This window comes from Podarcis liolepis (genome assembly GCF_965112155.1).
Source record: "Podarcis liolepis genome assembly, chromosome: 7".
In the NCBI taxonomy this organism is placed as follows: Eukaryota; Metazoa; Chordata; class Lepidosauria; order Squamata; family Lacertidae; genus Podarcis; species Podarcis liolepis.
Genome location: NC_139561.1, coordinates 70,847,546 through 70,863,244, shown reverse-complemented (window position 1 = coordinate 70,863,244; position 15,699 = coordinate 70,847,546). Strand labels below are relative to the sequence as shown.

Below are 15,699 nucleotides of genomic sequence, written 5' to 3'. Positions count from 1 at the left end.
TCCCTTCCTCCCCCACAACAAACACTCTGTGGGGTGAGTGGGGCTGAGAGACTTCAAAGAAGTGTGACTGGCCCAGGGTCACCCAGCAGCTGCATGTGGAGGAGCAGAGACGCGAACCCAGTTCCCCAGATTACAAGTCTATCGCTCTTAACCACTACACCACACTGGCTCTCCCTGGAGGGCTTCCTACCCCAATCTTACACGGAGGCAGGCGTGCCTACTCTAGGGCGCAGAGGCATCTTCAGCCCCATCAATATTCCTTAGCAGGGGGCTTCACCCCACCTCCAAATATTGAGGGGGTGGAAGAGGCCAAACTGCTGAGCCGAGCGCAGCATCAAATGCAGGTGCTTCCTGAGCGTGCATGAGAAGGAGCTATGGCCATTGAAGCTGTGTGGCACTGGGCAAGGCCTCCTCATGACGACATGCCTCCTCCCAGTGATAAGCGCATTGCTTGTGTGACATCACAGGTGCGCAATGCATGTCGTGCATGCAATGTCGCAGCTGTGCACTGCATGCCACATGTGTGACATTGCACACGCCACTCATCACTGAACCCCCAGTCTTTGGCTCAAGGTGGTTCCTCTGCACGGAGGCATCTTCCTTCCTCCCTCCTTTTTCCGAAAAGGTATTTGTTAAAATGCCACTCTTGCTTTGAAATATCCTGTCTCCTGCACCTGAGATAGCTGATTCCTTCAGGGTTAACTGTTCTTGGGTCATTATGTTCACAGGACAACTTCTCTCTCTCTCTCTCTCTCTCTCTCTCTCTCTCTCTCTCTCTCCCCTCTCTCTCATCAGATACCCTGGATTCCTGACATGCAAAGCCTTATTTCAGGGGTGGGTGTGTCCAGAAGCCATTAGTCTCTGCTTCCCCCTGCCGGCCAATGTCTGTAACAGGCAGTTCCACAACATTCAAAAAATGCTCCTTGTGAAGATCCCTCAACTTTGCCTCTTCTTATTTGCCCAGGATAATAATAAATCAGAAGAGCATGAGAGCGGCTTTGAGAGAGGATTCCAACCAGTTTTCTCATAAAAGTGCAGAGTCTGACTCAGAAAGAGCAGTGTGGGCGGTAGAATCTTCTTATGTTAAAGAACCACTGAATGATGAGGGTCGAAGGTGAAGTTATTATTTCAAAAAAAGTTTTCTAATTCATTCTCTGTCGTTTTTGGGGTTGTTCCCACATGGAGATGCCTATTGAATTGGCCTCTGCTAGATCCTGCCCTAGATTTTGCGGTTTCATGTAAGAGGAACACAAAACAGGAAGCCTGCTTCTTCTGAGTCACACCATTGTGGCTGTCCAGGATTTCTGACAGGGTCTTTCCTAGCCCAAGCTGGAGATGCCAGGGACTGAGCCTGAGACCCTCTGCATTCAAAGCAGATTCTTCCCCACAGAGCTATGGTCCTTTCCCTATTACTGCTGCCTCAGCAGAGAGCCAGTGTGGTGTAGTGGCTAAGAGCGGTGGACTCGTAATCTGGTGAACCGGGTTTGCTTCTCCGCTCCTCCACATGCAGCTGCTGGGTGGCCTTGGGCCAGTCACTCTTCTCTGAAGTCTCTCAGCCTCACTCACCTCACAGAATGTTTGTTGTGGGGGAGGAAGGAAAAGGAGAATGTTAGCCACTTTGAGACTCCTTCGGGTAGTGACAAAGCGGGATATCAAATCCAAACTCTTCTTCTTCTCTTCTTCTTATGAAGACCTTATTTGACCCAGACTTTCCCTAACCCACCAAATTGCAACCTGTTCTATGTGCACGGATCCTTCCTATCTTATTTTATTTGCTTTTGTATGTTTTTATACCATGGCTTTTATGCTCTTAGGTTTTTTAAATGGATATTGTGTTTCTATTGTACATAGTGTACACGGCTTAGACATCATTAAACGAAATATTCTGTGGTTTGGAAATGCTTCTAAATAATCAATAAGCAAACAAATTTCAGATTTACTAATAAGGCAACCAAGTACAGATTGTAGCCAAACAGAAACATATTAGCATAAGCCAGGCATAGAGAAACATCTGGCTGGGTTTCCCAGACACTCTGGGTGGCTTCCAACAAAATATTAAAATACAATAATCTATTAAACATTAAGAGCTTCCCTAAACAGGGCTGCCTTCAGATGTCTTCTAAAAGTCTGGTAGTTGTTTTTCTCTTTGACATCTGGTGGGAGGGCGTCCCCCAGGGCGGGTGCCACTACCAAGAAGGCCCTCTGCCTGGTTCCCTGTAACTTGGCTTCTCGCAGTGAGGGAACCACCAGAAGGCCCTTGGCAGTGGACCTCAGTGTCCTGGCAGAACGATCGGGGTGGAGACACTCCTTCAGGTATCCTGTGCCAAGGCCGTTTAGGGCTTTAAAGGTCAGCAACAACACTTTGAATTGTGCTTGGAAACATACTGGAAGCCAATGTAGGTCTTTCAGGACCGGTGTTATGTGGTCCCTGCTGTTGCTCCGAGTCACCAGTCTTGCTGCCGCATTCTGGATTAGTTGTAGTTTCTGGGTCACCTTCAAAGGTAGCCCCACGTAGAGTGCATTGCAGTAGTCCAAGCGAGAGGTAACTCATGGGAATTGGAGTCCAGCAGCATCTGGAGGACCTCTGCCTCCCCATTCCTGCCACAGATGTGTCTTCTTTCTTGCCCCATGAAGGCAACGAAGCATCCTTTCTCCCTCCTTTCCTCTCTCAGTCCTCTGTGTTCTCTCTCGCAGGGAGAGCCTCTGGATGCGACCCCTTCCACGTCAATGAATAACGAACTGGAAGTTCCCGTCAGCGGGGACTTTGAAATCCGTGAGGAGGAGGAGGTGGCAACTCAGACGGAGCTCAGCAATGAAGTGGTTGCCCTGGTTACCCCAGCCTCCGGGCCGGTGCTGAGGAAGAATGCTGAGCCGGGGCTTGTAGACAATACAATAGAATCTGGGAACTCGGCTGCACAGCTCCCCCAGAAAAACATCCTGGAAAGGAAAGAGGTCCTCATAGGTAGGTACTTATTCTGAGGTATAATGGGTGTTGTAAATCAGGCCTGGGGAACTTTTGGCCCTCCAGATGTTGCTGAACTTCAGCTCTCATCATCCCCAACAAGCATGATCAATGGGCAAGGATGATGGTGTTATAATCCAGCAAAATCTGGAGGACCAAAGGTTTCCCATACCTGTTTAAAATGGCTTTATAATTACATTTTACTGATTCTGCCTTGGTATGCATTTTGCATATATATATATAAAGTCTTTGAGCAGAGGGTGTTGTTTTTTTTTAAAGCGGGTTAGTTGTCTTTTGATGTTTTCTATCCCATCTTTATGCCATGGTGGAACCCAAGACAATGTAGATGTGGTTTCCTGGTGGTCAGTCAAATAAGTACTGAGCAGACCCAGACCTGTTTAGCTTCAGCAAGGTGGTGGCCCCACGTTCCTTCAGACCATATGCCCACCACGTGTCCCCAATTGCTTGCTTGCTTACCAATTCATTATTTGGCTTATTTCAATTTGGTCTTTTGGATGACAAAAATGAAGAACGTTAAGAAGAGCCTTGCTGGGTGAGTTCACATGACCTTTCCAGTCCAGCATTCTGTTCCCTGCAGCAGCCAATCAGATTCTTCTCGGAAGCCCAGAAGCAGGGCATAAAGGCAATAGCCCTTCTTCACTGTTTGCAACTCCCTGCACTGCTTCCAATTGCAATTTTTTATTTTTTATTTTTGCAATTGGCATGAAGGGGTTGTCATGCTGCCACTGGACTTGAAGGTTCCATTTAACAGCCACAGCTAATAGCAGCTAATAGGTATCTTCCCCTCCATAGGTGTCTTTACAATCTAGTCTATGACTGCATTCACAGGACAGTTTATTCTGTTTCCCTGGCATTTCCTGAACTGTTAATTTTTGCATTGTCATTGAGCTTTCCAGAGACATAAAAACCGCTTCTGGAAATATGGTGGAATATAGCAAAACTTTAGCACTCATTTCCAGGTTAATAACTTCCAGGAAGGGGGGGGGCACAAACAAAACATTCATCCAGAAAAATCACAGGAGTAAAGGGACAGAATTTGGGGTGGTATACTGGTTTATAGTTCTTTTCTGTTGTTTTCACGGGGGAACAGAAACACGCATATGTGGAAAAGAAGGATGAGTGGCAAATGAAATTTAGTGTGACATGCTGGTATATTGATTAAAAAAACCCCACTGTTCCATAACAGGTACTGCAGTGGAAAAGGAACACTGGAAGTGTCAGCATTCAGATCAGCAAAACTAAAGCAATATTTCCCACATCTGAATATAACTTACAAATGCAGTAGAGAGGGCTTTGATATGCTAGAATGGATTGTACCACTACTGATTGCAGTGTGTGTGTGTGTGTGTGTGTGTGTTGCCATTTTGAATGCTCCTCCCCTGTCCACGTTTTTAAAATAAACAAAACAAAACAAAACAAAACTTCCTGACAGTAAGAGCTGTTCGACAGTGTAATTTGCTGCCAAGGAGTGTGGTGGAGTCTCCTTCTTTGGAGGTCTTTAAGCAGAGGCTTGACAACCATATGTCAGGAGTGCTCTGATGGTGTTTCCTGCTTGGCAGGGGGTTGGACTCGATGGCCCTTGTGGTCTCTTCCAACTCTATGATTCTATGATTCTATGAAAACACTCTCCATGTAAATAGAAAATAGCATGCAGGAGGTGGTCTCAAATTCACCAAGAATCAAGGTATACCAGGGGAATATTCTGGAATAGGACCCCCCACTTTTTTTCCTGAAATGGTGCCGCCTCAGATAGCGAGGGACCAAAAAGCTCAGTGTGTGAATATTCACACAGAAGGTTCCCCATTTAATCCCAGCCATTTCCAGTTTTGAAAAAGGACTGTAAATGTTACCTTTGTAGTTTCTATACACACACACACACACACACACACACACACACACACACACACACACCTCCATCCTGCTATCCAGGCAAGCGAGAGAGTAATGGTCCAAGTTCAAGGACGCATTTCATTTCAACCCAACAAAAGGGCCCAAGGAGGGTGCAAAACAAGGCTGGTGAGGAGTCTGGCCCTGGGGGAGGAGGGGCATGGCTTCAGGAGAGCCTGAGCTTCCTGGACCTGAGCTGCTCCACCCCTGTCCTGGAGGAGGGTTGCATCCTAATAATAATAATAATAATAATAATAATAATAATAATAATTTTTATTATTTATATCCCACCCTCCCCAGCCGAAACCGGGTTCAGAGCTGCTAACAACAGTAAAAGTAACACAGTTTACATAAAATCACAATCAATTAATTGAAATACATACTAAAATCAATTCATTCTAAAATCAATTCAGCATCAAATTAATGGCAACCATTGGGCTACCCTTCTGAGATATTACTGACTCTGCATCTTTTGCTGTCTTCTTTACAGCCGTGATTGTGGGCGGGGTCGTTGGAGCTCTCTTTGCTGCCTTCCTGGTGATGCTGCTCATCTACCGGATGAAAAAGAAGGACGAGGGGAGCTATACCTTGGAGGAGCCAAAGCAGGCGAGTGTCACGTACCAAAAACCCGACAAGCAGGAGGAATTCTATGCATAAATCAGTGCCTCGCCACCTCTTTTTCTGTCCCGATGCCGTCCTTTTTTTAAGAAACAGAAACAAAAAAGAAAAAAATCTCTCTTATTATTCACCCAGCCTCTTTTTCTCTCTCTTTCTAATCAAGTCTGTGAATTTTAACAAAGAAGCCTAGAAGAAACCGACAGTTTTTTAAAAAAAGTATCATGTATGTTATTTGCTTTTAAAAAGGAAAGGGGAAGGTTGAATCAGAAAGCATCAGAATGTGGAGCAAACAGTGAACTCCTGGCTGGATGAACGCTTGAGTTAGCACCTCTGCCAGGAACGGTCTCGAGTCACACCTCCCTCAGGTCTAGAGCCTTGACTTCTTTTGTTTCAATTGAGGTGGTCCGTTTTGGTTTCTGGCACTTTGCAGCACTCTTCAAGGCGATATCTTTTTTGACTCGACTGACTCCGCTCAAGTAGGAGATGCAACAGCTAGGAGATGCAACATCTGATCATCTGGGCTGCTCACAGCTCCCTCCTGCAATCAGTCAGTTGCGATGGACATTTTAATTGCTTCCTTGGAGATCTCACATGGTCCACAGAGAGCACCTTTTCCCAGCTGTGCATTGTTTCCTTGCTGAGAGCACCTCCCTTCCTCCCATTCCTACTCACAACCACCACTTTGAAACTATCTCCCTACAGAAGGACCATCCTAGGCTTGCAGAGGTTTCCGGTTAAACCTTATGCCCAGATTCATTCAGCTGGCTTTCACTGTGACCTTGAAGACTCAGCTTGCATGGTATTGCAAGCACAGGCAGATGACCAAGAAACACTTTTCTAAGATATTATTTGTGGGAAAACAGGGATACGTGTGGAAAAGGCAAGCTTTTTCTGAAGTCTGTAGGAAATAGATAATGTGTCACATGTCTCAACCAGTGGTGTGGGTCCTTTCCTTCTTTATAAGGGTATGGGGGAATATGGGGGAAGGGAGAAGGACAACATGAGTCCATGATCTGCTGCAGCAGATCTTTGGTTCCATATAACTCTGTAAATAAATGGAAGTGGTAAAAAGTTAATAAACACCAGTGCTCAACTGTTGGGGTGAAACCTGCATCTCCAAAGCAGGAATTTGTAGGTCAGCATCAAGCTGGGGAGTGTGACATTTCACCCAAACCTTCCCTGCTAAAGCAGATGTCACATTTTCACTGGCAACGTAGGCGAGGGAATAGTGCTGACCCATAGATTGGCAGATGACCTATGGCCCAAATGCCACAGAGGGACCAAATGGATAAATTGGCGATTGAACTGTATGCAATAAAAATGAAGGCAAGGAAAGACAAGTGTTCACTCTTACATATCAGAAAGCCAAGGGTACTAAAAAAAAAAATTAAAAAAAAACCCAATATGGGTGGGGAAAATGCAATGCAATTGAAAACCACCAATGGGTGATAAGGGTGTTTTAAATTATGCATCACTAATAGGATGCTATTGCAAGGTGCCAATATGTATTGGCAAATGCCCATTCGAATTGCATTGACTGAATGTTGTACACACACCTTGGCTGGAGCAGCAAGCCAAGTGATCACAGTTCAGAGATATATAAGTAAACAGGGGAAGATTCAGAGTTGAGCCACAAAGTTGCTACTGAGCTTGGCACATTGGATATACAAAGGAAAGCTGGGAACTCTGTTGAACTTTTCAAAAAGCAGGCTGGCAAAACCAGTAAAGGAAGTAGCAGAACGAGCATATGGCAGCCTTCCCTAACCTGGTGCCCTCCAGGTGTTTTGGACAACAATTCCCATTGGCTGGGTGGGGATGATGGGAGCTGTTGTTTAAGACAGCTGACTTATAGCAGCAAAATACATTTAACTTAGGCTGTGATCATATCAACACTTCCCTGGGAGTATGCCCCCTTTAAGCCAATGGGACCTACTTCTGAGTCCATATGTATAGGGTTTGGGATTAGAGTGGGGCATGCATGCAGGTCCTGCCCACAATGTTCCCATGAGTGCTGGATATACCTCTGATTTTTACACATTTAGTGCAATCAGGATACCCAACTGAGATGTGCGTAGGGGATTCTAACCTGTGAGGATTCTAACTATTGGGGAAGGGTCATGGCTTTGTGGTAGAGCACCATACTTGCATGCAGAAAGAAAGCCCCAGGTCCAGTCCCTGGCATTTCTGGGTAGGGATGAGTAGGACTCCCATCTGAAACCCCTGAAAGCTGCTGCCTGCCATCATAGACAATACTGAACTGGAGGTACCACCCGTCCGACTCCGTGTAAGGTATGTTCAAGCAAAACCTCATGCTCAGTGTGCAAAAGCTGGGGGGGGGATGTGGGAGCAGGGCACACTGGGGACGTGGGGTGTGGTACTTGCTATTTGCTGCATAGTTTAAGCCAGGCACAGGAAAACTCGGCCCTCCAGACTACAAGTCCCATGATTCCTAGCTAACAGGACCAGTGGTCAGGGATGATGGGAATTGCAATCACAAAACAGCTGGGGGGGGGGGCGAGTTTGCCTATGCCTGGTTTAAGCCTTCACGTGCTATTTTGAATATCTGAAGAGAACTGCCGCAATCTTAAGAATGCCTACCAATTCCCAGGTAAGTATGCAGGACAATAGACATCAAGGAGGGAAAAAAAATGTTCTAGAAACAATTTGGGGTTTTTTTTGAGGATGGGAAGCTGTGTAGCTGTCAGTTTCTGGAGGTTTTGATGGAGAAGTGTGCATGCGCATCTATGAACAACAGCAAACAGATGACCCCCCCCCCAGCAAACCACAGTGAGAGCAAAGTTGACCCAACAATATTTTTGTTCTCTGTGTTAAGGCAAAAAAGGGAAAAAGGGGGGCAAGAGTACATTGGAATCCCTCCCTCGATTTTGAAATTAAAGGTAACCCAAGGTGGTAATGCTAAACAAATGCAGGTATGTCAACCCCAACCCACCATCAATATTGCCATTACACTAATCAACAATGGGAGGGGAATGAGGTTGGCAGTTTGCCTTCATGTAGGAATTGGTTCCAAAGAGTCAAGTTGCCTGTCTTGCTTACTCGTAGCGAGCACTGTGCTGCCTTGGTGCGTGTGAATAAGGGGGGCTGGTCTCCCATTCAGAAAACTTTGAAAATGTCGCCCATGTGCTGAAGGAACTGGCTTCATGGTAGATTCTCAGGTTGTGCAATGAATAACCATAATTCATTCCAGCCTAGCTGAACCAGCAGATCTTGGCAATAACCTTCTGATCCTATTATTCTATTACAGCTACAAATCTCATTGTTCATGTTTCTTCTGGTCAGCTTAGCACTAGCCAATACAGTGCTCTCCAAATGCTTCCTGACTATAACTCCCATTGGCCCCAGTCGGCATAGCCAATGGTCAGGGATGATGGGTGTTGTAGTCCAACAGCATTGGTTACCAGTAGGTTATATTTCCTGATGAATGTTAATATCTCAAAGCAAATGAAAGCAGCATCATTGAGCTTTTGTGATTGAAACTACTAAATCAGTTTAGTCCAGCGGTAGCCAGTTTGGTACATTCCAAATATTATTGGACTCCAGCTCCCATCATCACAAACCATTGTCGATGCAGGCAGAAGCTGATGGGAGCTGAAATTCAACATTTGGTGGGAACCACATTGGCTACTCTTGAGTTAGTTCCAACCCCCCATTAATTTCAGTGGGTTGTAACCAATATCAATCATTCTTAGGGTAGACCCACTGAAATTAATGGGTATGACAAATTTCGGTCCATTAATTTCATTGGATGTACTTTGAGTAGAAGTGAGTTGGATCCAACCCAACGCTTCCATGACTATTAATCTTGTCACTTTTCCTTTGAACTCCTGGGTGTCTTTAAAATTCTTCCAGCTTTACACCAATTATCCTCATGCGTGCAGATTAGAAACTCTTGAGAAGCATCTTTGTGTCTGGTTTCTAATGGTTTTTACACTGATTTCCGATGTAATTCCATGCATGCTGACTCAGAAATAAGCCTCACTACATTCAAATGGGGCTCACTCCCAGATAATTGTGCCTAAAGACTTCAGCCTTTGTAATATATCCAAAGCACTGCAAGGTCCTACTGGTTTGCGTGCAGAAAAGGAGACAAAGACTAAGTAGCTGGCAGTAAAACCCTGAAATCTCATGTGTGTGGGGGGGGGGCGAGATAAAAAAAATTATCTTTAATATCTTGATTTTATTATGGAGTTCTCTTTTTATAAATGCAGAAACTAGGCAATGCTTTTGCTGTATCTGTGACACTTTGGGACTCTGGGTGAGTTTATGCATTGATGGATCTGAGTTTTAACTTTGTTCCATATGAGTTTTGATTCTTGGTACTCACACTCATGAAAAGGACATATTGCCATAACTCTGGAGTAGCAATTCTCATCAATAGTCACTTTCAGTCTGATGCAGCTTTTTCTGTAGTTGTTTTTCTTTGTAAAAAATCTAGCGTCTCTTGGAAAACTGGAGAGGTTTATTAGGTCCTCCTAAAAGCCAATGAAGCAGCAGCTGTTTCCAAGGTCTTTCTTTCTAAGAGTATGCACATTCTATTAGGGGCCTCTGTAGTGCTGTTTCCATAAGAAGCTAAGGCTGAACACAGTCGCACTTTAGCGACACCTAGTGACAGAAGGTGAGCATTACAACAGTTACTTTTTAAGGGGCAGGGGAGATGTCCTTATGTGTTTAATCCCAGAGAAACAGTGCATGTTTAAAAATAAGGATGCCTCTTAATGCAGGTAGCAATCAAAGACACACTTTGGTCATGGACACCAAACTTTGCTATTGCCGCTGTTGTCCGACAACACGACAGGCCTATTTGCTGTGACAGAGTTAATGGAAATGATCCAACACAAAGTTCCAAAAATAATTTTCTACAGGTGTTGACTCCTTTACTACATTAGAAAAGGGGATTCTTTGTAAATATAGAAACATGGCTGATTAGATTGGAGGAAGGAACTTCATCAATCTCTGTGACTGACTGACTGACTGACTGATTGATTGATTGATTGATTCTCTGTGTGTTTACGCCGCAACACCGTGAAAACTCAGCTCACTGAAATGAGGAAATTGAAACAAAAGTGATTTGTTATGCAAAGATGTCCTTTTTCTGAGTGTGCCACTGTGCCAGCATGGCCAATGGTCAGGGAGGATGTTAGCCTGAAAGGTACCTGGTTGGGGGAAGGCATTAAAAGATAAAGGAAGGCAATCCAAATGAAGCATGCTGTGAAGCATGCCATTCTGCCTAGAGAGCCACACAGTAGTCCTCATTCATTCCAATATCCTCATTCAAACAGGAATGACTTCCTTCCCTTAAATGAAGAATGCAGATGTCAAGTGCTTTGTACATTGACAAGGACCTTCCTCCTTGAACAAAGGAGGGTGTATATTGTCATCAGTTCCTTGAGCAGCTAGAGCTTGCACTCCCGGGCTCATCAAAGACAAAAAGTGCATACCAGGAAATGTCTTCTTCACAAACATTCTACTGTAGGGGTAGGCAACAGGGTGTCATGCCAATATTGTTGGACTCCCATCTCCCATCATTCCTGAGCCTTGGCTGGAGCTAATGGAAGTTGGGAGTCCAACAACGACTGGAGATGCACCACTTTGCCTACCTTAGTTCCATGTGATCCCGATAGGAACATTAAAAATGGAATAAACATCAGCAGAAGCAACTCACAAATACCTGGAAGTGCTTCTCAAAAGCTGTTTATATAACATCTGAGCAGTTTTAATGACCAAAGCATACACAGCTCATTGAACACTTTGGTCTGTCCTGGGACTACTGATTATGCTGTTAGCCTTTTTCTAAGGGTCAAAGTGAACAGGCAAAGGGAAATTGGAATTAAACCAGTCCAACATCCTGAATTCTTTCTGAGATTCATCTGGCTTTGAAATAGTGGTCTGCAGTGTTCTGGTGCCTTTGCAATGTGGAGAAAAACGGATCCGTTCTCCACAATTTAGATGCTCTTTCTCAAAGCATGCATCTATTGCAAAGACTGGGAACCCACTTCCTTCTATGTGTTGTTAAACTATAAGCCACATCAGCTCCAGACAGCATGGTTAATAGTCAAGGATAATGGGAGTTGTAGTCTAGCAACATCTGGAGGGCCAAAACATACCCACCTCTGTTCTATTGCAAAGCAATTGTATTTCCCTAGCAATCAAATATCTAAATAATGTTCTCACTGGAAACGTAAAATATTCTTCTCCTGCAAATCCATTGACTTTCTATGATGAAGGTTGATGGCTGTGTGACAGCCAGTGTTGCCAGCTCTTGTGTGCTTTTTGCCTTCTCCCCTCTTGATCCTTTATCTTGATCCTCTAGATACTGGCTGAAATTTTCCACTCAAAAATGATCTCTGCAACAAAGCATGATCTCCTTTCATCCCACCAACCAAAGTTAATTGGCAATTTTGCTCCACTTAAAGATTAATGGGATGCTCTCTTCTCCTAGCTTTAACACTTCAAAAGGCCTTCATTTTCTTGGGAAAGGTCACTGCACTCCTATTACATAACATTTTGCTTGAGTCTTACCAAGGGGCTTTGCTTACAACCCTACTGAATGGATACAAACCACCTCCAGTTGACAGAAGTTTGACTGTGGGGATGATGTGAATATGTTACGGTGTGTGTATGCATATGTGTGTATGTATATGTATGTAGTTAATGTATATATGTACATGTTTTTTGTATGTACATATAGATACACACACAATATTAATTTAAAATGTGTACATAAACAAGGAAGAACCCTGTTTATATTGGTGGGCACCAGGACATCTAAATTTTTCACAGACGCCCGGCCAAGCAGATGATTGACAAGGGTAGATGAAGCTCCAGTTCCTTTTCCAGGAGGTCAAAATCACTATTAAGATGCACAAGGATCTGTAACAAAACGTTGCAGTGTGGAGTTCTTCCCTACTCCCATTTTTCCTTTTCCAGCTCTCTGACTGTTAGCCAGCAATGTTCAGTCTTTCTCGCTCATATCATTTCTCCATTTGTGTTCCCCTTCCCTAAATATTTCTTTGTACTTCTTCAAACTTTGGGGATTCCCCACCTCACCTGGTGGCTCAGTTAATGTTTATATTGTGTTCCTAGATCTAAATCAATAAAGTTTGGAACATGAGGCAATTTTTTAGAAATGGTACCCCCAACTTCATAATATCTATAAAAATAAAGATCATTTGTAGACCTTTTAATGATACACAAGTCTCTGCTTGAAGCATCTTCCTTAAAGTGCAATCCTACACATGTCTATTGGTAAATAAATCCCACTGAGTTTAATGTAGGTGCAGGACAGCAGCCTAAATATGCCTCATGGCCAGGCCACACAATGAACACTATATAGGAGCCAAATCTGTGGCCCTTCAGATGTTGCTGGACTACAAATTCCATCATACATGGCTGGAGCTGGTGTGGGTTGGAATCCAGTAGAAAGTGAAAGGTTCTCCTGATACATCAGATTAAAGAAGTCTTCCTCAATCTGATGCCCTCAAGGTGTTATTGGACTCCCATCATCTCTGATCATTGGGCATGTTGGCTGGAGCTCAAGAGAGTTGGAGTCCACCAAGCATATCCAGAAGGTCATAACAGGTGCAAGCCCTTAGCGTTCAACTTTTGAATACATTGGCATTGCCCCAAGATTTAGTGATGTCTGTGGGAATTTCCTTGATTCTTTCCCCAAGGCCTCCAGAGCTGGAGTGCCACAGATGCAGCGTTGGTAGATGTGTTTGTGGCTGGGATCGAATATAATATCTTTACAATTGACAATCAAATCAGACTAAAAGCAAAAAAAGAGAGGGTGGTATCTGACTAAGTTACACTCAGAGTGGAGCTACTGAAATGAATGGACTTCAGCTAGTCGTGTCCATTCATTTTAATGGGCTTACTTTGAGTATGAAAAGCTGCAATCCTAGCATCACTTAACCTGGGTGTAAGTCGTTGCTTTCACTAAGACTTACTTCTGGGTAGACTTGGCTAGGATTGCATCCTGAAGTCAGCTACAACTCCTTTTCTGTACACTGTTTTATAAAACTGCTTTTTTAAAATAATTGCCAGTGCAACAGCCTGCTTGCTAGAACAACCTCATTGTTTTCTGTGTCTTCAAAGACAAAATCCGCCCCACTTGTCTTGTAAATAGGAACCCAACGTGTATAAAATTTCAATAAATAGATAAAAACAAAGCATTGATATCCACCCCCACCCCCCAAAAAAATTGCCTCCTGGAGTGTTTTGACAAGCAAATAGATACCTCCGCAAGTCTCTTATGGGAGCTACAAATCACGGGATAATGGAAAACTTTTAACGTTAGGCAAAATACCAAGTTGTGTACTATTCTGCTAACACGGGGGAGCAATGCATGTAAATATTTTTAAAGGTAAAATATGTCTTAAAATCATTTTTTTTTGTATGTACATAACTCTTCTAGAGTTTAGTACTGAAATTGCTATTTAGTGTCTGTTTTATGAATGGAGGGTGGGGAAACAAATAATAATAAAAATAATAAAAATGTTTAATTGTTTTTGTCCAGAGTCGATGGCCAAAACCTTAAAAAAAATATTAAAAAATAATCTTTGCCAATGTAGCACTGTAATGGTAATGTCTATTTTTTTTATTACTCATGTGTTGTGCCCATTTATAAAAAGGAACAAAATAAACACAAATGTTCACATTGGAGTCTTTCCTTGAGTGTTTGTGTAATGATTTGGGGAGCAAGACAAAAGATGTGTGGTTTCTCCGTTGTAGAGTGGACCGCTATTCTGGGCAGTGGTGCCATTAGGATGGGATTTCAGGGCACATGTCTAAGAATGGACAGATCAGTCTATTTTTCATGGTTTCTCATCCCTCCCCACCTTAAGTTGAATTCTCAACATTTCTGCACCACTCTGCCATTTTTATTTTTATTTAAATAAAAAGTCCTCATCAAAGCTTGTAGGAATTTTAGTGCAATTTTCTCCTAATATACACATTTTTGTATGCAATTTTTGCCTTGTGTACACATTTGGGCAAGCCATTTCTCCTAACATAAAACCTCTTCCCATGCTATTTTCACAAATATATGCATTTATATGCACAATTTACCCTAACGCATGCATTGTTGTATCCATTACTTGGCTGGAGAACTGCTCTGCAAAATTCAGAGAAGGGCAGATTTCAATGAATAGCTGTGTTTTTGTTTGTGAATGGTTTGGAAAAGTGTGAATTGGGGAGGTTCGCCTTTAAATGCAATCTGAATTATATTTCTCCCCCATCTCTACCCAAGGACAATGGATAGTTGACTTCATGTACCGCGATGTATGTCAATTCCAACAATGTATATTGCATCTTTTTGGCACACTTTCCCCCAATAAACACTTTTGAATGCATGCCTGCATGCATTATTTGACAGAAGGATGGCTTCACAAAATCTGAGAGGCATTGAAGGACAGCTGTGTTTCAGTTTGCATATTGTTTTTGAAAGTCCAACCTAGGTAGGCTCACGCTGAAATCCAAATTCAACCGAATTCCTCCCCCATCCCTACCAGAGTCAAACTCAGGGTGAGCAGGAGGTCTCCCAAAACACAGCAGGGCTGGCTTATCAAGTTTTGATGTGAGTTGAAGTAATACCTTCTAAAAAGTCCTCCCCACCCCACAAAAATGCAGTTCTAAAATGACCTAACTGTAGTACGTTTCCCAGTACGTTTCCGAGCACAATTCAAAGTGCTGGTGTTGACCTTTAAAGCCCTAAACGGCCTCGGCCCAGTATACCTGAAGGAGCGTCTCCACCCCCATTGTTCTGCCCGGACGCTGAGGTCCAGCGCCGAGGGCCTTCTGGCAGTTCCCTCATTGCGAGAAGCAAAGCTACAGGGAACCAGGCAGAGGGCCTTCTCGGTAGTGGCGCCCGCCCTGGGGAACGCCCTCCCATCAGATGTCAAAGCAATAAATAACTACCTGACATTCAGAAGACATCTTAAGGCAGCCCTGTTCAGGGAAGTTTTTAATCTGTGATATTTTAGTGTATTTTTTGTTTCTATGGAAGCCGCCCAGAGTGGCTGGGGAAACCCAGCCAGATGGGCGGGGTAATAATAATAATAATAATAATAATAATAATAATTATTATTATTACCATTGATATCAGTTCCAGTCCCCTGAAATCAGATTGTTATAGCAGCTTCACCTGGAAACCGGAGAAACAGGCCACTTTAGGACTTGGGACCATACTTGGT

General features: G+C 43.6%; 1 protein-coding gene across 1 annotated transcript in view; it reads left to right on the top strand.

Moving 5' to 3' along the window:
* SDC3 (syndecan 3) overlaps positions 1-14,165 on the top strand; it is a 109,620-nt gene extending 95,455 nt beyond the window's left edge. The window contains exons 4-5 of the mRNA XM_083512209.1: positions 2,695-2,962; positions 5,361-14,165. Coding sequence (XP_083368335.1) covers positions 2,695-2,962; positions 5,361-5,527 — 435 coding nt within the window. The 3' untranslated portion in view covers positions 5,528-14,165. The remainder of the gene's footprint in view (positions 1-2,694; positions 2,963-5,360) is intronic.
* The last annotated feature ends 1,534 nt before the right edge of the window (positions 14,166-15,699 follow it).